This window comes from Balearica regulorum, chromosome 4, assembly GCF_011004875.1.
Source record: "Balearica regulorum gibbericeps isolate bBalReg1 chromosome 4, bBalReg1.pri, whole genome shotgun sequence".
NCBI classification, from domain to species: Eukaryota; Metazoa; Chordata; class Aves; order Gruiformes; family Gruidae; genus Balearica; species Balearica regulorum.
The window spans coordinates 69269643-69291671 of NC_046187.1; the positions used below are offsets into that span (position 1 = coordinate 69269643).

The 22029-nt window shown below is 37.5% G+C and overlaps 1 protein-coding gene across 4 annotated transcripts in view; it reads right to left on the reverse strand.

Annotated features, from left to right (window-relative positions):
- Nucleotides 1-22026, reverse strand: part of PPP2R2C (protein phosphatase 2 regulatory subunit Bgamma) — a 209918-nt gene extending 187892 nt beyond the window's left edge. For 2 of the 4 annotated variants that reach the window (XM_075752527.1, XM_075752530.1), the window contains exons 1-2: nt 21505-21697; nt 21216-21296 (exon numbers count right to left, since the gene is read on the reverse strand). In XM_075752527.1, coding sequence (XP_075608642.1) covers nt 21216-21296; nt 21505-21520 — 97 coding nt within the window. In that variant the 5' untranslated portion in view covers nt 21521-21697. Of the gene's footprint in view, nt 1-21215; nt 21297-21504 lie in introns of those variants that run through there. The other 2 variants (XM_075752533.1, XM_075752532.1) reach the window with 2 other exon arrangements.
- Nucleotides 22027-22029: the final 3 nt, after the last annotated feature.

The window sequence follows — 22029 nt, forward strand, 5'->3', positions numbered from 1 at the left end:
ACCACTTAAAGAACATCTCAATTCTCGGCTTCTAAAATTCAAATACAGAACTGAAAGCTCTAAATACAAGCTGACCCAACAGTTACACAAACATGACAGGAAGCTTTGGGCTTCTCAAAGCACACATCCTGTAAGCTGTTGATTAAAAAAAAATAAATAATTTAGGAGTCTGATGATTAATACCTAATGCACTGAAGTGGTTACTATGAGGAAAATATCTCAGTTCTCCCTTAATGCCCTACTGGCCCAATATGGGCAAGTCTGAAATCACCATGTGCCTTTAATATCAGCTAGACTAGTAAGACTTTGATAAATGCTGACAGATGTTACATTCATGTGGCATTTCTCAAATTTTTATACTAATGTGTAGAATTGGAACCAGAGGTGACAGGCTTCTGTAGCAGAGATGAGACTGGAAAAGGTATTTTCCATGAAATAAAAACCTCTCCATACTTCAGTAAATTGCTCTAAGGCAAGTGCAAAGGGCTTCAGTGCACAGCAATTAAATCTCTCTTTCATTTAATTTCTGAAGTTCATTTAGTAAGGAAATAAATAAATAAATAAATGAGTACTCTGGAAGCACTCTGTTGTCAGGCTGTGGGCAAAAGCCTAACAAAAAGGAGTTTTATGACTTTTCTGGCAAAGACACCATGATGTCAACTGATAATCAGAGATATCTGGCAGAGGAACCAAGGTGGTTTGCGCTTTTCTTGGACGATGATTTGCCACTCCCTGTTCCATTGCTTGAGATCAGACAGAAATTCCAAATAAACATGTATTATCTACAGCCTAGGTTATTTTACAAATTGGCCTCAAGCATATTCTAAAATCACATTAAATTTTCCCACAGTCTTCAACATGAAGCTATGTAGTACATATGTTCCAAATTTCAAAACAATCCCTATGGAAGTAAACATCGTTTTTTTATTAGGTTTTACTAGAGTATTTCAAAGAAACTTCATGGTCACAACACAGTTGTTTGAGTTGCATATGTAACTTTTTAAGCACGTAACAAAAGAGCAATGGGAAGAGTAGGTTATCATAATGCAAGTTAGGCTGTGTCCACAAAGATGTGGTGTACAATATGTAGAAACAGAGTGTGGCATACGGGGACTGTCCATCACTAGTTACACACTCCACTGGTTGGCATTACAGCAAAAGAAAGTTTTAAGAATAGATTTTAAAATACTGTGGTATCCTTAACTGATGAGGAAGCATAGAACTGGATTTTTCCTTTTATGGATGAAAACTGTTCATTCAAATAAAAGACCACTCAATGTGAGCAACAGTTCATAGAATCATAGAATGGTTTGGGTTGGAAGGGACCTTAAAGATCACCTAGTTCCAACTCCCCTGCGGAGGCACCCTCCACTAGACCAGCTGTTGAATCAGGCTCAGTTAAGCATCCAGTATGTACAATTATACTGAAAAGACATACATAGAATAAAAAAGGATAAAAGCAAAGAGAAATATCATAAACCATCTTAATACACTAAAAATGATGTCTATACACGTAGGTATTTGAAAGTAAATGAGCCAAATCCTGTCATTTTCACTCAAGCAAATTCCCAATAAAGCCAACAACAGTTTGCTCATTAAGATCCTTAGTTATAAAACTTATAACTTACAGGATGGAGGACTGCTGTTCCCCACACAGGCGTCCTCATAAAATTAAGATCCCTATTTCTTACTGAAAGTAGGATGCATAATGCAGTTTAGGGCCTAAAATTTGTCTTCATAGAAAAATAATTATTCCCTAGCTCTACCAAAAATTATTCATTTAATGCTGCAATCACTGGGTAGAAATCCACAGTTTGTGTTATGAAACAAGCCAGACTAAATTGTTAAAATCTCCTCCCTTTTCTGATTTCAGCGTCTCTCTGAAAGCTTGGTGCTGTGACATCAAAGCAACAAGTGACAACTTTCACCAACAGAAGCTTTCATAAATGAAATCATGAAAGAAAAAGCAGAATAATTATTTCAAATATTAATTATTTTTAAATGATCTTAGTATTAGAGATCAGATACATCAAATGCATACCAACTGTCATCAAAATAGTCCAGCTATAGCCTCCAATTTATCAAAGGTCACTCACTGCATGTTGCATGTCAGCAACACTTTACACAGAGGAACTAGAGTAACCAGTATTTCCTAACTGTGTACTTTCTCTAGCACAGAATGGCAACAGCATACTTGGGGGGGGGGGTGGGGTTAATTTTCCTGAAAGTTACTGAACACTTCCCTTCAATAGCAAGTTACTATCAAGTTCATGCTGTTTTTTAAACTTGTGTAATAAAAACGTTAACTTTCAAGTAGTGACAATTTGCAATTACATTGAGCACAATGTTTCCAACACTTTAATTTTATATACATCTCTCCTAGGTAGTATAACAATGTTTTCCTAATTTGTATATATGAAATCTAAATTACGCTAAAACAAAGCTGCAAAAATCTGTATCTACTCTGCTCATACTCTACATTTGATCTACAAGCAGAGTATTTTCTAAGCTTTACCCGTAAATATCCCTACGGAAAAACTGCAATCAGTGCAGTAAAATACTGCATGTCTCGTCAATCAACAAATGGTATAACAAAGAGAAAAAAAATAAAACAGAGAGTACAATTAAATATATATTCTACAGCACATTTATCCAAGAAGATTACTATACTACATAAAAGAACTGAAAAAAACAACAAAAAAGCATTTTACAAATTAATGTAAGACTTCAATAATACCTACAGATAGAATTATAAGTATTGCTATAAAGATTGCTGGCCGAGAGGAACTATTTTGGGTTTTATATGAAAACAAATGTACAGATCCACAAAGGGCTGGGGGTTTTCTTTACATCTTCACTTGCCTGATCCCTGATGATTCTGTCAGGCGTTTCAGTAGCAAGGCAAGGCACAGGGAGCACACCAACTAAGGCCTAAAGGACTCTTCAAGCCAGGCATGGCTAGAGTTTTCCCTAAAGAGTTCACATTCCTCCTCCTAAAAGCATAAATGACAAACACTTTCTCTTATACTGTGCAAAAACAAGAAAAGCTGAAAGCACACACCACTTGTGTTTAAACAAACAAAAAACGTACAGGCACAGAGATATACAGTATATATAGAAAAAAACTGTAAAATAAGGGTCATGTTATTTCTTTAAAAAAATAACTGATTTAAAAAAAAAAAATCTATTAAGGTTGTCCTTCATATTTAAAACACGATGATAGTGAAAGCAGACTATTGGCCTTGAAATCCAGTGTACTCAGAAATGTTTGGAGACTTAAGCCCTGAGCCTTATACAAAATCTAGTATGTATATTTACACAGCATCATGCTGAGAGGGAAGTTTTAAATAATGTCAGAGTAGTGCTCATTAAAGTTACAATTAGACCAGATTTCTCCGCACATGATGCCATCAGGATTTTGAAGCTTACTGAGCAGCTGGAGATGACCAGGGCAGTGGGTTGGCACAGCTGCTTTTTAACTCTGCGGGTCTATGCACACAAAGCCCACCTCAACTGGGCACAGCTATCATTGTCTGACAAGAACTAAACTATACCTCTACCTGGATCCAAAGACTGATAGAATTTCATAGAGCTGGACAAAATTTTGTATGGGTGCTGCCTGCATTGTATTTATTATATATAGTTTTAATCATCCTATCTGCCTGCAAAGAAATCATGTCTTCAAGAAAAGTTTAAATATTTTTATAGTCAATTAAAATGTATAATAATTGCAGCCTTAGGTCAGCAGTTTCCATTTTCTGTACCTACCACAAGAACATTGAAACTGTACTTCCACAGGACTTAGAAGACACTATGTTGACTGTTGAGTAGAAGCGTCACTATGATGGACTCAAGAAAAGATGACATTCTCTACATGCCAACACAGGAAAAAAGAAGTGTCTACAGGCACGGTTCTAACCATAGCAAATAAAGAAAGAAAAAACATGAAGAATAAGAAAAAAATAAAGCATAAGATTCTAACAAATACTTACGTAATTCAGGAAAAAACATGCCTTGAGGAATACAAACATCTAACAACATGTAAGAACAAAAACCAAATGCACTATCAAAAGATATTTGTAGAAGATCAAACTCTTTGCTACTCAAGATACAGTAAAAATGACATTTTAATTATCTGTGTATATCTACAGCACTAGAATAATAATCAGTTTAAATCCTGCACATCTGTTGCTGTATTTTTACAGTATTTGAAGGACACAGAGCTTAAACCTTACCACATACTCACCTCCTACCAGTTTTGTTTTCCTTCTATACATGACATATTGTTACTTTGCTAAAAGCCAAATCACTGCACCTGATCGGGGAAAATCAAGCAGAGAAAATCTCCCATTAGCTGATGAGTTGCATCAGAACAGGCTGGCAAAGGGACCTGGTGGGCCAGCATAACAACAGAGTTTGGTAAGAGCAAGCACGTCCCGCACTGCAGAGCTGGTTGCGCTATATTACACTTCTGTCACCCCAGCTCTTTCTATCAGCACATCTAATAATTAAATACATGACATGCCTGTCACATTATAAGTCATCTGAGCAGTAGCAATCAGAATTCCCATTTGAATAACGTAAATCATCATAATGCAACCTAAGTCCCCTCTCTACAATCAGCAGCACAAACAGACATTCCATACTGCTCAGATGTTGACCTCTGAGACTTCAGGCAGTGCTGACTGGCCACTGTCAAGTCTGAAAATATGATATGACAGACTCAACCATAAAAATACAACAAATAACCCTTCTGATTTTATTACTTGTCATCTACTACATGTATTTTAAAAAAAAAATCCTAAGCAAATCTCCTCTGGGAAGATTTGAAAAGTTGGGATTTAACAGGCATTTCAGTATTTTCAGAAAGAAGAGGTATCTATGTTCTATATCCCTAAATCCCACCTCAAGGAGGGGAACAAAGACAGCAGCTACTACTTCATGGTTTCAAGCAATACTTTACAACTGTTCCCTATAGAAAAACAGCTATTGTCTCACCAGCAAGAATTGCAATGAAAAGCCAGATTTCTGCTCCTACTGAAGTCTGTGAAAGTTCTACTGTAGCATTCCATAGGTTCTAAATTGACTCTTATTAGGATTGAATTCATTTTTGAAAGATTAGCAAAGTAACTATGCATTTTTTAAAAATTAATTATAATCAGCCACAGACAATTACAATAAACCTTGTGACTTCATAATAATGACAGAGATACTCAAGATTTACTGAATTTTGCAAATTAGCAATCAGTGAAAAAACACAATAGGAAAGCAACACCAATTTAATAAGTTTATTTTAAATCATTTATGCCACTTCATAATGTATTAGTCAATGTGTTATGTTTTATCTTACTTTTCAGATCCTTGACTCGCTTTCCTATTTGTATTAAGGATTCACCATTGCAGAATGGAGAGACTCTGTTGTAAAGGAAAGTATGCCAGCCTCCTGAACCCAGTAATAAGGTTTTTATTTGTCATCTAAATCCAAAGATTCATCTCCCTTCAGTTCCATTTTGCATTCAATTAGAAATGAGTACAAAGTCTCAAGACTGGAACAGAAGCTAAACTTTCACAAATGGAGACTAAGTTCAAATTTTCTAAACTTTAAATATTATTAGTCTACTGTAAAACAGGATTCCTGAATTTGACTGTATTTTCCACAACTACTGCTATAAGTTTAATGCTACATAAAATTATGATATAACATTATTACATCTGAAATAGACCTGTGAAAACCATATCCCTTTCATTTACTTTTGTCTTTTATAGCAATTTGTATTTATTCAAAACCTCCAGTACCTTTCATTTTTATTTTCTATGTTTACATAGTTGTTTTTCTGTATTTGTATGGACCTTCCAAGTGGCTAAAGGCAATTGGGGAAAAAAAGTTAAGATGGTAAACCAGTATTTTTTTCAATGAGCAAGAAGCTACAAGGGAAGATACTCTAACTATTTCAACTTATTTCTTTAATATATCCTTTTTTTCATGCTAAAAGTTTCTGTAAAGCAAACCACTTACATAAACCATGATTTTTTATCTATTTATGTGAAGTGTCTCTCTCTTTTTCCCTTATACACACAATTCTTAAGTCATTTGCCAGCAGTACAAATGCAAACAACCTGAAACTAAGAAATGTACATACCCCCATGACTAATACACACTGGGATCATCTGAAACTTTTTACCTTACTTTAGTCAACATACACAATGGATATAGCTCACAATGTCATAGCTGCAGTTGTCCTGTTTTCTCCACACTATTCAATATGTGGCCCAATCCCTTACATATTTTGTATTGTTTATACCCTTCTGTACAGACAGATTTCCACTGACTTTAGTTGTAAGAGTGTCTACTCAGCAATTCAGCATCCCAACCTAGATACCCAAAAAAGTAAAAACACATGATTACACATTTAAAAGTGCGCTGTTTCTCACCTTACACAGAAACCTCACTAGAGGCACAGTGATAGATTCCAGATCTCCAAAATGCTGACAACATGTCTTCTGACTTTTGCAATAGATCAGACGGGGCTTCTATAGAACAGCCTTCATTTCACTACTCTGATTCATCTGCTCAACAGGGTGAAAATTAAAACAGCACTCATCATATAATTATTATACTACAATGCATACACATAGGGCATTTAAATTAGGCTGCACAGGCAGCTGCATGCTTGATATGGCAATTGTGAAGTGTTCTTCAAAAAGTATTCAAAAGGTATAAGATTTCCAAGTTCTTAAAAAAGCAAACACATTCCATCAGATGACAGGAAACTTAATACCTTCACAGATCACCTGCAACTTAGAAATCATAAGGTCTCTGGGAAAATTCCCTGTCTCTTGAACCAAGGAGGTCACTGTTAGCTATACAAACTTATCAGTCTGTGCTTTTAATGAAGATCTGGTCCACAAGCACCTTACCAAAGTACGTACTTGAGAACTGCTTCACTTCTGATGTTAGCAATGATGCCATGCAGACTTCTGGCATCAGAATTGAAGAAGTACTCAAATAAGCTGTGTTGCACTCTAGACTCTGCAGGAGACTGATCTCCGAGTCTCTCCTCCCCTTTTAGTAATGTCCCTTTCTGTGCTTTCACCCCATGCCCAGTCTCTGTTCAGGCAGCTCCAGCACATAACCATGACTATCAGGTACTACAGGTCTCCTCCACACAGAGTTTTGAGTTCCTTTCAGAAAAGGAAAAAATAAAAAATAAAATAAAATTAAAAAAAAAAATCTATCTACCTACCTCTAGCAACACTTAAACGAGATTATTTGAAGTGTCATTTTTCAGAGGTTTATAAATTGGTCAAAGCAGAGTGGGTAATCACAGGGATAGTGAAAGACACTCCTGAATATAGTCAAATTGATTATATTCACCTCATCAAATTAAAGTTCCTGCTTCAAAGCATGCAAGTACTAGAGCTTTTCGAAGGAAAGGCTGATGGAATGCTTTCTTTTTTTTAACGGGCAAAAGGATACCAGACATTATCTTGTGAGTCTTGTGCTCAAAGCCAAGCAGATAGTTTTTCTGTGAAAAAACAGACTGAGGCAAACCCAGAAAAAAAATTATTATTGTTAGCCTCAATGGTTAGGAGCTGGTCAAAATCAGAAACTAGAAACATGATCCTGCAAAAGGAAGTGTACTGCCAGCTTCGATAACAGAGCACTACCAGCTCCTCAACAAAATTTCTATCAGAGTTAACAAATATAATTCAAACATCTTTGTGGTAATTTTGACTGGATGACAGAATAAATGATTGCAGACAGATGTAAAATACTCTAAATTCTGAAAAATTAAACTGAAAAATTGCAAGACTTTTCATTCTTTCCAGCTAATTGCAATTGACAAAAATACATATATTCAAATGAAGAGAAATAACAAAAATCCCTAACAGATGGGACGTTGTATTCTACATACCAACCCTTCATCTACTAATGGCAACTAACAACTTAAAGTCAAATCGTATCTCACACCTAACGGCCCATGACGCAAGCAGATGGTTTTAATCCCACCAAGGAAGATTTTCTTCTCCACTGAGAACTGCGAGGTGACACAGCCATCCACTTTGATGAAAGTCCTACATTCCATTAGGAAATCCACGTCTCTGGGGCCATATGTGCACAGAGGAAGATACATGCTTGAGGAAAAATACATGCTTTAGTAGAGTTACACCAACTTTCTCCTGTGATGGCAGCATGGTTGAAACCACGACCCTCCTCACAATATCAGGAACTTTTGCCGCTGCACAGAAAGCAGTTCCCCACTCAGCTATTCTCTCCCACAGGATCCCCATCGCCTCAAAACAAAATGAGGTCACCAAGATCACCAGCAATCCCTGGCAGTATCAGCTGTGCATTTCACTTCCCCAGGCCTAAAAGCAGAGTGATTAATTGATTAAAATAACAGCGTATTGCTGCAGCAAATCATCCAGCAACACTGTTATTACAAGCTGTTATTACAACCCTGTCGTTACAAGTTGATTAACTTGTAATGAAACATGAATGTAAACTTAGTGTTTTCTAGACCCTGTATCTATCTATGTATTACTACTTACCAGCAGCAATAGCTCAATTTCAAGTGGAATGTTTCCTGTTTTCCAGTTACCTCTAGTCATCCCAATGCAGTTCTTAGTTTCCACTTAGTTTCTCTTATTTATTTCAGTTCAAATACTAACACCACAACTGTTAGGTGTAAGAGGATAAACAAAAGAAAATAAAAACACCCTTGTAACTATTCACACTTTAGGAAAGCCCAAAACATTAGCTATATACTCTGGAGCAAGAAATGTCATCAGTATGCAGATGCAAGCTTATAACCACAACACAGTTCTTATGCAAAACCTATATCCTAGGTATTCACTTTATTGAAGGGGGTCTTGTTTCAGCAGTACATACAGTCTTAGGAATCATTTTTTTGCCTGGGATTCCACTCAAATTCCAGCACTCTGCCTGCCCCCTGAAGAATTCCCATCATTCACAATTCCCAGTCCCCTTCCTCATTTCGTAGAATTCAGGAAAAGTAAAGTCCCTGTGGAAAGACTAGGCCAACTCTTGATTAGATGGTAGCCAGAATTTAACTAATCTTTCTGTGCTTATCTATTAACAAATTGTTGAGCCACTGGGAATATTTTGTTTTAATTTTCAGATGGAATTCAAACTTCAGTTTACAAGTTCTTACACAAGGAAACCTGCATTTCATATAAACTAACAACTTTATTTTAAACACATGTACAAGAACATGCGTGCAGCTCCTAACTAGCTTTTGAACAAAATGAAACAGAACAATAAAAGCTTTGGGAAGGCAGCGGGGCTGCAGAGTGAATTCCCCTAACCCTGGCTTTGAGGTAGGCTGTGATGGTCCCTATAGGACTCTGCCTAGCAGAGATAACAGGCACTGTCAAAACAGGTTTCCTTGAGCAGATTGCCTAACTATCTGGGAAGGGCAGGATCCAAAGATTTCCCAAAGAGAACATTTTCACATCCAATCAGTCTTTCAGCTCTGCCCAGACTGTCCATAAAAGGGCTCATACTGCAAGCTGAGATGTGACAGAGGGCTGAGAAAAATTAGTCTGGTAGAAACTAGATGAACTCCAAATTACATTTTTTATAGTTTACTGAAGAGCAACTCTTATCATTAACCTTCCTTATCCCGTGTCACTTCCTTTTTTTCTTTTTTTTTTTTTTAAATGACTGGTGAGATACAGTTACATTGTGATTTGTTTTTTCAAATAAATTATGAGGTATTAGCATATGCCTCAGTCAAAGGGTTTTGTTGTTTTTTTTTTTTTAAATAATCATGAACGCTTAATCCAGCCTACAGATACAATAATCACCCATGGGAATGGGACTTAATATACCAATCTTCAAACATCATAGTCCCTCTCTCCAATGGGACTATACCAATCTTCAAACATCATAGTCCCTCTCTCCACTGGCTAGATCTGAAAGGTTAAGAAACATATCATAGTTATTTCAGCCAACCAAATTCTGGAAATCCTGTAAATATTATTTATAAAACATTTCCTGCGCCAAGTAAGTACCATAGTTGAAATATTTACATATTTCTAATTTCAAAACAAGGACACTTCCACCTCTTCACTAACTGTGATAATAATGAAACATGTCTAACATGACCAAATCAAGGAATTGGCCGACTTAGCTGACAAACAAAGAAACTGAAAGAATCCTAATAGATATGGAAAAGAAATATATTCCACATATTTCGGGATATTTTATAATGGAACCTTAAGCTACGGATGTGGTTGAATAACAAGATGTATGACTACATGCAGATAAATATCTGGTTTATTTATTCTTGGTAGGCAAACGAATAGAACTCACTAGCTGCAGTTCAGGAATAGGGCTAAACAAAGAGAAAAAATAGAATCAGATAAGGAAGCAGGCCAGATTATATTTCACATTCAATATTACTCACTTAGAAATAAAGGAAAACCCAACAAAAAGGCAGAGATAGTAATATAATCTCTTGTTTGTACATAACAAGAAAGCAAAAAGATACACTAATCCAACCAGCCTCTTTTCCTCACTTTTTCATTACTACACTGTTTCAATGAAATACAAATAATGATAATAATAGATATAAAATGTGAATCTAAATACCTCTGAAAATTAAAATTTATGGTTCTCCTAGCAACTGTATCTCACACACTTGCATATATGCAGTACTCTGCATGGTATTTGGTGTGGGCTTTTGTGCTTTCACAGCAATGAGGTTGAATTATGGTTGCTGTGGGAACTATATCTTTGAATTTCTTGACTTGTGCTATCATCTGAGCTCAAATGTTACATTAACATAGGTAAGCATTTGCTGGTTTTTTCCACAAAACGAAAAAGGAACCTACATGGATGGTTACATATCTAACTATTCTTACCAAAGAAACAACACACAGCTTCGTGTCTGGAGAAGTACCGAACTCTAATTATTCTCACGCTGCATACACGAGAAGTAAAGAGCCCCATAAAACCTGTGAGTCAAATGCAGCAGGGTACCTATAGAAAGAGTAGTATACGATGATGTCATTAAAAGTTTGGGGTTTGCAATCTTCCTTTATTTGTTCCACCCTTTATCCACAGGGTTTCAGTACATGCTTTCTTTCAACATTTGATGAGAGGATATATATACACACTCCTCAGATGCTTTGCAGCTTCTTTGTAAATGAGTGTGCTTTGCAAGTGTGACAAGGCTGTTGAAGTCAATATTGCCTAGCTCCAGTCAGCACAGGCACTGCTCTAGGTACTTCATGAACATCCCGTAAAAGGAAGCGATTTCTGCCATAAGAGTATTGAGGACTGACATTTGACATGTAATATAGGTCACAAGTTGCTACAGAGATTCACCTCTGCATAGGAGAGACAGCCAGCCCTTTACTGCTACTAGGGACATTCTTTAGCAGGGGTGATTTGTTTCATGGTAGAATCAAGAGGCTCAAACTTTGAGGTCAGTTTCCTTGACTCAAAATATTCTTTTTCTATTTCCACACTAGTACATTTTATGTTCTGACATCATCATCAAAAAGGGAGTCAAGTCCTTTAACACACCTCTGTGTACTCTTGGAATTGTCACTGAACAATTATGCCTCTAAAATCATCAGATTAGAAATCAGAAATACCAAGTCACTACTGTAGTATTTTTAAATTGAAATAAACTGCATTGCACAGCTGCTACTCTCAGAAAAGTCAACATAGGTATAACATTTTAAGAAAGATTTTTAATTACTATGGAGGAGCACAAGAGAAGAGGAAATCAAAAAGCAACATAAAGTCACAAAGTTCCTGAGGCATGGTGGCACCTTTCCGAAGTAACATCAATGCACAGCTACACTCTCAATGCACTTGGCACACCTGCAAGGTTTCCTTAGCTTCCACTTAGAAAAGGTGGATGTTCCACTAGGGAAAGTGTTCTGAGGGAGCGCTTTCCTGGTTTCCAATAGAGAAGACAGCATGCACTGAGAGTAACAGCTTGCCAAGCATAAGAAATAAAACAAAAACAAAACAAAACAAAAAAAATCTGTTCACATGAAAAACCTCAAGGGAAAAAAAAACCCACCACATTTTGAATTTTTCAAATTGTAATGCATGAAATTATTCTTAAAATGTGAGCTCATACTTATTTTAAATTGTTTATATCTACCTTGCATATCATTATGAAGGACTTCAAGTTAGGGTTTCTTGCAAATAAACAAAATCTGAAGCACGGCTATTTCCAGAATAAACATTCAATTTCAAAGCAGAGTTTATAATGCTGACACAGGAGCTTACCAGAGAACCTTCAAAAATAACTTCTCTGATGGACAAAAACAGGTATCATCAGAAAATAGTCTGTATTAAAAATTTCAAAGATCATGCAGGTTACTCAATAAGACAGATCTAACAAGAAGCATTAAGTGTTGCAAGAATAGCAATTCTACTTCGCATCTTTGAGTCTAATCATAACACAGGAGTTTATTCTGGGTATAAAGAGAAGGAATATTAATGTAATTCCTATCTCCCAAAGAAATTGTGGGTTATTTTCGTTTCAGGATTCCAAGAAGACTCTACTAAATATGGTAATTCGTTATGGCAGTTGTTTCAAATGGAAAGGCACATCACTAACAATGTAACCGTGCTAAGTAGTTTTACAACTCCCTTTTGAATGACACATGCCCTCTCTATGAATAGCATGTCAAATCAATGGCCTCTGTTAGTGTCTAGACATAATTGTCTCTGGATTGAATACCACATCTTTAACTGCAATACCAAAATGGTTTCAACTAAAATAATGAAACTGTCTCTTGCATCTTACTTTTGAATATTTGGTAAAAATTACATAATATGATAGGTGGAGAAAGATTTATGAGGTTAACATTTTGCATATTCCTGCAATCAGCCCAACTGTCAACTCTATTAGCTGTGACATGAGCCTCTATAAAACGTACTTGTAAATAAACATAGCCAAAACATCTGGGGAACGTATGCATTCTGAAAAGAAATTGTATTTAATGGAAGACTTAAAAACATACAAATAGGTCATCAGTTTTAAGAACATACAAATATTTTAAAATATTATATATTTGAACTATAATAGCCATGCATCACACATCTGCAAAATATTATGCATATAAAACAAATAGTATTTATTTATGTAGTTATTCTGAAACCTCTTGGAGGAAGAAAAAAGTCAAACACATGTACATTGATCTACTTTAACTTTCTTTGATTTTTATACAAATCTTGCATGAACATAAGGAAAAAGTCTGTGTGCGTACATTTGTGTGCATGTAAAAAATACATAAAAAATTTTCAAAAGTATTTTACAAAATAACTCAAAATAAGCCACAGAGTTCTTCATGTTGGTATATTTAAGTTTTGGAATGTTGTACACAACTTCTTAATGTAATGTCTACATGCTCTAATAGAGCAGTTTGCATATGTAACCTGAAGGCCACATGACGATATCACATATAGTTATGAATGGAATCCTGTGGTACTCTCCCTGAAAGCAGTCGTATTTAGAGATTTACTAATTGGAAATCTGAAGTCAACAGCAGGATACTACCACATGCAGAAGTATTCAATGTCGATAACAAATGAAATGCTTCATTCTCACCCTTCAGAGGCACTGCAAGGACTTCTACTACCTTGTATTTATCTCCAGAAAAAGAAGGCTCCATTGACACCTCAAAACTCACATGAAATGTATAAGGGTGATCACCCACAAAGAAATAAGCAGCATAGTTCTGTATTCACTCTTCTTGATGAAAAACAAAGACAAGCTTCATAATAGTAAGAGCATCCTCCTTAGCTTTTAATGACAAAAAACAGGGAATGTATTGTTCAGTTGGAAAAAGACCCACCTGTTTCTCAGTACTAGAGTTACCTTAGGCAACAAAGTCACATCACTGCATCAGTTCTTAACCCAACATGCCCAACAATGAGCCTGGAGGCAGGACAGCTTTGACAAGATGTATGATCATAGCAGGTAGCAATCTAGAGTTCCACCAACCAATGAATACCAGAACCTAGCTACATCATGCACTTTCAAATATGCCCAGAGAAGTCTGGTCTCCTTCCTGATCATCAGTGCAAGTTTTAATAAGTACGTGTTATAATGCCTTTCCCTTGTACCTCATGGTCCTTTACTTTTATAGCCCATAAATGGACTTACCGGGAGAAACAGAAGAAACACCCCTTACACAGAAAAAAATACTACAATGACCCAAAAGCCACCTTCATCTCAGATGGAATTGCACTGAGGAAGGCCAGCCACCACAAAGTTCTTCCTGCGTGCTACTGAAAACGGCTATCAACATCCATGACATGCTAGTCAGAAACATCTATGTTTAAAAAGACTCAGCAAATTAAATAGAAGGGACTGCAATCATTACATCAACCAAAGGTTTTAGGGCATTATACAAGCACAATGTTTAAAGACAAACACTGAACTGATACCAAAACCTGAAGGAAATCAAAGGACTAAGCCTCTAAGGATGTCCTTAAAAATGAGAATATTATCAACTGAGTGACCAAAAAGGCATCACATGAAATCTCTGGATCCAGTCTTAAAAAAAAAAAACCAAAAGCAACCAAACAAAAAAAAAAAAAAAAAACACCCACCAAAAAAAAACAAAAAAACACAAAAAAAAAAAAAAAAATTTTTAAAAAAGACTTGTTAAGTTCAAAACTGCTAGAAATTTATGAGGTAGCTCCCTCTTCTGGATCACCGAACAATGACAATTCAACTTAAAGGGCAAGATGCTGAATTTGGCTAGTAAATAACACCTTTCACTATTTTGGGGTTTTGTCATATACCATTAGGTGATCACACAAAGACTTATAAGGATGCAAGCTACTCACCATTATTTTGAATAAGTAGTTTATATCTGAGTAGCATATTCGGAGAGAAAGGTGGTTGAAACCCCTGACTAGCTTGATATCATTTTGGAATTTTTTTCATCAGACAGTGCAAACATGCAAAAGAAAACATATTGACTTCTGCTTTAAATCTCTCTGCATTTTACTGAAAAATACATTTTACTGAAAAGAACTGATAAATAAGAATATTAAAAACAGGTCACTTTCCCACCTGTATGGCCTGCTATATGACTTCTGAATTCATATTTGCAAAAGTTAAGCTTCTGGGTTGTAATTCTTGAAACAGAAGAATCTTATCTTCTTGGAATTTATTTCATCTTTGACAAGTTCATACAGAAAACAACTGCACAGTAGGAAAAGCTTCTCTGCACCTCAGCTATTCAAACATTTTTTAAGACAGCTCAGGCAATTTCTGCACATTTATAAACTGGAATTGGAAAGATCAGAAAATGGGTACTCTCTACCCCTATATAAAACTCAGCTCCATAAAGGAAACCTGGCTTTCTGACTTGACCTATAATGGAAGAGGAGGATTTGTGAAGATCTGGTGATTTTTCTGCCTCTCAGCTGGAACCACAGGCAATTCTATACTCTTTAAATTGTCCATCACTATTCAAGCTGAATGACAATGTTTGACTTAAATACAAAAATTAGTCTAAATTGCAAATGTGGCCCCAATGAAATCACTGTTTACTTCATCAGTGTTATTATTTATAACAAAATCATGACATTAATTAAATTATTGCATATTTAATGAGACAGAGGGAGCATAAAAGATGTCCCTGTTAAATTCTGGACTAGATAACTTGAAAGCATGATTTTTGACTTGCTAATACCCACATAATCAGGCACACAACAGTGTGATTTCATCTTTCATGATATGTATACCAAGTGCATTTTAAAGGACACTGCCAACTGAAACACCCAAGGAAATTCTGATCATTCAAGCATGATAAAACCAAAATTGCCAGGAGTTATTTGGATGGAACTGAAAGGATCATATAAAATGGTAAGCCTTGTAGACCTGGAAATAGTAAGAGACAGAGGAAAAACAGCTAAGATTTGCTGTGCAGGCACCTGCTGCAAATGGCAGACTTCCAGTGACACAGAGGGGAGACTTTGCCAGACTCTGCAACAGTCAATGGACTAAGACCCCCACCAATCCCCTCAGCAGAGAGAAGAGTTACAGAGGACAATGGCAAAGGAAAACCAAAGCTGAGGAAAACAACAGAAACTAGAAAACCTGACTGAGTATGTAAATAAAGATATTAAAAAGGGGCAGACTGGAAGGAAAATAAAAGGATCAATGGGAGATTAGAGAGTAAAAAGGCAATTGGCTGAAGACCAAATTCCAGAAACTGAGATGATGAAGGCCACAACTTGTGGCATCAAAGAGCCAGAGTTAAACAAGAACAGCATGTTAAAGGGAGTGAGTGGAGTCCCTGAAAAGGGCAGGAAAATCTGAAAATCTGGTTTAAAAAAAAAAGCTGAATCTGTTTTTCAAGCTTCATCCACACAGCAACACCACTTTTCAGGTTATTGAAAAGGAACTAACATCTTTAGTCAGATATTTACAAAACAAAATAATTAGCAAAGTATTTGTTTTATGGTCAATTGACACTTAATGACACTTTAGGAGAAAACATACTATAGCACCCATATTAAGTTCCAATAGAAACTCTATGAAAGCAAGGATTTTATAAATCATCACAATTAAATCATCTTAATGTACTTAATTTATTCCTTAAAAATCAAACCAACTCTTAATCACAACACAAAATTTGGAAAAAACAAATGAGAAATTTAAATAAGCCAATCACCTTTTTCTTTTCATAAGTACATATACTTTCCAGTATTTTATTGTCATTCAAGAACTCTTTTTTTATAGTAATCTACAAAAATATTTTAATGAAAGATTCTTATAAAACCCATGCCACGTATAAATGAAGACTCCATAAATAATAGATTAAAACATCAGTAAATGGACTATTATTGTAGATAGGTATCACTAGAAGTAAAGCTATCATATGAATAAATATAATTTCAGCATACCTTAATCCTTCCTCTTTGCCAATCATGCTGAACTTTTCATATTGAAACTTAACATCAGATTGTGCAGCAACAGATACCCACATTTTCTTGTAAAGAGTCATTTACTGGGTCTGGTCTCACACAGCCACATAAAATGTCATAATGGGAGCAAAATATGATGATAAGACTTTCCCTGCGCTGCAGCAGCTCCCAGCCATCAGTGATAGTTAACCAACCAGACACCAACATAAGTGACTGTAAAATAAAGAGGGATGAAATACAAGGAGTTGCTGAATGAATAAACAGGGATGTATGAAGTAGGATTGGAGTAATAGTGTCAGCCACATACATGACATCAGAGCGTATATTAGGGTGCACACGAGCCCTGTGAAGGACCCTGCAGTGCTGTATGCTAGCTAGTAGTGTCCTAAATGTACGCTGGGGTGAGACAAGGGATATACCAGTCCCTTCTAAGCACCTTGGTTTCCTTTCAAGAAACCCAGAACTGTGAGGTGCAGAAGAGACACAGCTCACTTCACTAAATCTCCAAATTGGACAACTGGGAACCCAGAACTGTAAAGCATACCCCTCCAAATAAGGCCTCTTGGAAACACAACATCCATTCGTGGTGATCATACTTGAAAAGAAATGTTGGCAAACTGTGAAGTGTTAAGAAAAAAAGCTGCTATCGTGCCTTTTTATAAGAGACCAAGGAAAAATCAATTGTTTGGTTCAGCCAAAAAACGACTGAGATGCCAAAGCATCCACAGATGGAGCCTTCCTATTTAATTAGACCTTACTAATGAAGGCATGACTCACAAAGACATTACTTCAGTTGTAAGCTTGTGCAATCACATTGCTTTCCATGGAACTCATGTAATAATGGAAAAGATAGTATTGAACCAAATCCAGACTTATTGTCTTTGATTGAAAACTACAGTAAACAAAAAGCTATTGGAGGTAAACCTGACAGTGATTACAAGTCTTCTAGTTCCTTCAAATGGTACATTATTCAAACATACCTTTACAACAAAATAGTTTATAATCCATCTTATCTTCTCAATAAATCTCTCTTCAAATTACTCAGAAATAAAAAAGAATGTTAGAGCAGCGTAAGGTAAGTAACAGGAAAGTTCACAGGACAATTCACAAGGCACTAATGTTTACAGGGCTTTCAGCCACACAAGAGCATAAAGTTACAAAATGGATGAAAAGAAAATTTACACTGTAAATCAATTTCAAGCCTCTGATGCTGATGAGCTAACTTTAAGAGTAAAAACTAAAAATATTCTTTTTGACTCAGTCTTTTCATTAACCATGTAATCACTACTGAATGTAATGCTATCTAGAATAACATAATGCCAGCTTAGAATTTACAGCATCAAATATTTCAAACATGCTTTAACTTACACAAAGTTTGCAAGAGTTTAATGTGATTTGGAACTTAAAGCAAAGGGTCTGGAATAAGCAGTCCTGTTAACCATCCACTAGATAGTTTGGGCAAACGGTAAAAGATTTGACTTTTCAGAAGTTCCAAGTACTAACTGCTTAATAGCTGACATTCAGCTTCTATAGAAATATAGAAATTAAGGATGTGATTTTATTTTGCTAGCCTGTAAATGGATACTCTAATACTGTTCTTCATACAGCTTTTGTGAGGCTGCACTTAATGCGAGCAAAGTGCTTTGAGATCTTTAGCATGAATAAAATATATTTTGCACTTAGACATTAATTATAGAAGTAGCAATATTTGAAATAGGGTTTTGTTTCAAGGCAGCAAGACTAAATCAAACATGATTATCTTGGCTTTGATTGTGATGTTTTACTTACCATGCTCTATTTTTCCTTGCATTTGAAATATGCAATTTTACTTTTCTGTTATGTAAATGAATGTTTTTCATCTAACACATCTATTTTTGGAAAAAGAATAATTTTCTTTCCTAGTCTAAGACAGAAATGTTGCAGAACAGAATTCTGAAGTCTAACTGACAGAGTACCACGAGGCCATTGCATGCATTCAATAGCAAAAGCAGCAAGATGCGCCCAGAGTACTTGAACTTCAAATGTATGTAAATGTTTATCTGTACAGATATATATCTAGATAAACACACAATAATATTTAATATAGATTAATTAGTCCTTATGTCCATTGGTTAGGTGGTCCTAACCAATGCAGCTGCAATCACAGGTGTAGCCTTTCTGAAAAGTAAAAAGAACTGTGATAAAGATAGAAAAAAAAAATCTGCATTGGAAGTCATAGGAACAATCCATTTTAAGCTGAGAAATCTCTTTGGCTCTGTGTAATTTAAGTTATTTTAACAGAGGCAAACTTCAGCAAAGGAAAAAGTTTGGACTTTATCCAAACCACTGGCATGCAAAAGAGGTCAAGCCACCTACCATAGTGGTCCTTTCTTTGAAATGTTGTTTTTCACTTCTGCAAAGCATGCTGATTATATTGCTGTATGTGTTCCTAGATATCAGCGGTATTTAACAGACAACATGTATTCTGGAAAATGTATGTCATATTTACACAGAATCCTATTAACATAAGCAGGGTTTACTACCTGCAGACTTTGACTCTATTGCTTATGTGACCAAATTACACTGCTTCAGCCTGTTTCCTGTTCTCTGAATTTCACATATTCCCATGCTGAGTAAAGAAGAGAAAACACGTAAGATTTCCATTTAAGTCATGGAGTAAAATTGGGCATCCATAAATTGCCAGTGTTAAAGAGAATTGAAGTCAGAGTTAGCAAACTAATTTTTAAAATTGTGTCATATGACAAAAGATTACCAAAAAAAAAAATCAAAGGAAAAAAACACCTGTTGAGAAGAAAACATCATAGTCTCAAAACAGTGCCGCAACACTGGTATTTACACAGACAAATAAGGTTAAGAAGCGTATTCTGCTCATTCAAAGACTTAAATGAAAGTAAATGCCAAACTAAAGCTTGTTTTCAACATTCTATGGTGCCTAAGAAATGCTGCCACTCACTCATTACACTCCCTCACACGGATGTAATTTCCACCCCCACCTATCGTCATCACATCTGGTTTGGTATGCAGTTTCACACAAAAAAAAAAAAAAAAAAAAGATTAATCTAGGCACAAAAATCACAACTTATTTTGAGAAATGCTTTAGTATGCAAGTGTATATAATTACCCACACTATTAAGTATACCTTGAAATATAAACCACCAAGGAATAATTAGGGGAAAAAAATTAAACTTACTCCAAAGCCTTGATCAAGTTGTAGCGTATTATTAGTACACTGGGGTTTAAATCACTTCTCACAACAGCAAAACACAAGACATAACACAAAACTTCACATCCCACAAAATCACAGATAATAAAGCTAATCTATCTACCTGCCTCAAGGCAAGCTTTATCTCTTCAAACCATGTTTGTGAAACAAACCTTAAATATCTCAAGTGAATGAGATTTCATTGTCTACCTACCCCATATATTCTAGTGCTTCACTCTTGAAAAGCTTTCCTTAATGTCTGACCTGAAGACAACCTATTACAGCGTGCCACTTTCCTCAGCACTGGAAAGTTTTTCAGTTCAGCTGAATTTGTGATGCATTTTAAGCCCTAGCAAACAGTAAATGCACTCCTCTCAGAAATGCATAACACCAACAGACCAAAACATCGAGATTAGGTCTTAGCTCCACTTAACTCACTGAAAACAGACACCGAAATATGCTCACAGACACTGCACACTATGCATCTGGCATACTGGAAAATATAGGTTGACATCTAAGTTTAAATGCTTTGCGTGTTGAAAATCACACGTGGTTCAGAGACAGAGGGGAGACTTTCTTGCCCTCGCACCCAAAGGCTGTTCCTTTTCTGATCACAGAACATTCAAAAATAAAACTTTCCAGGTTACCTCTCTCTTCAAAGTTAAGGGGGACAAAAAAACCCCAAAAACCAAAAAACAAACAGAAAACTTTCCAGCAGGTACTACACAGCCTCCCTCACACCAGTAGACACCGATGCCAAGGCCAAGAGGACCAATGCCACCTAGGCCGCTAGCTGCAAAACCCAACTTCTCCCAAAAAACCCAAACCAAAACCAGCCGAGACATTTACATGAGGCCTGACACACACAAACCATCAGCGGCCACCCCCTGCCAGCCCACCTGCCTCCTCCACTGGGCCCACACAGCATTTTCGCTGCCCCACAAGGCCCATGCAGCTGCCACATTCAGCCTCGGCCGCTCTCCCACCACCACCAAGCCATGTTTCTCCACACGCTGGCAGCCAGGGCAGTGGTCAAGGGAACACGTCCCACCTCGGCACCCCTGTACTCACCTTCAGAGACCTCAAACTCGGCTGCTCCATTGAGCTGGTAGAGGCACCAGTCAACCGCACTCTCGCCTGGGGGGGCGCCAACTGGGCAGAGAGGAAAGGCACAGTCAGCCGGGGGTCCTAGGGCCGGCCGGGGGGGAGAGGGCTGAGGGAGGGAGAAGGGGAAGAGGGCGGCGGAGGAGAGAGGTAGAGCCGGAGGAGTGGGGAGGAGAGATGGAGGGAGCAGAGGAGGGAACGGAGGGATAAGAGGGCACCAGGGAGGGCCGAGGGAAGGGAGAGCTTTTCCAGATACCCTGCTTGTGGGACATGTATATAGCCCTCCGAAAGGCGCCCAGCGCTCTGAACTGTTATTTGCTTGCTCCCAGCGCCGGTAGCTCGGGGCGCCTCCTCCTTCTCCCAGCGGAGCGGGCGGCGCAGGCAGCCGGCGCTGCCTCGGGGCGCTCAGGGAGCCGGGGGAGGGAGGACGGGAAGGAGGGAAGGCTCCGCCCGGAGCTCCCGGCGGAGGCGGCGCAGCCTCGCCAGGACCCGCCGCGCCCGGCACCGCTGGCCCTACCGCGGCCCCAACAGGTGTGAACGGGCGCGGGGCGGCCCCAGCGCCGCGGCGGGGGGCCGGGGACTGCCGGCGGGGCGGGCGGGGCTGGGCGGCCGCTCTGCCTGAGGCGAGCCCCAGCCGCGGCGGGATGCGACGGCACAGCCTGGCCTTCCTCCAGCCCCCCGCCGCGGCCCGGTGTAGAGGCTCCTTCCTGCGGGGGATTCAACTTCAGTCATGAACTCTCCGTCAGGTGCTGCCGGCTGGGCTGTGTCCTTCCGCAGTGCC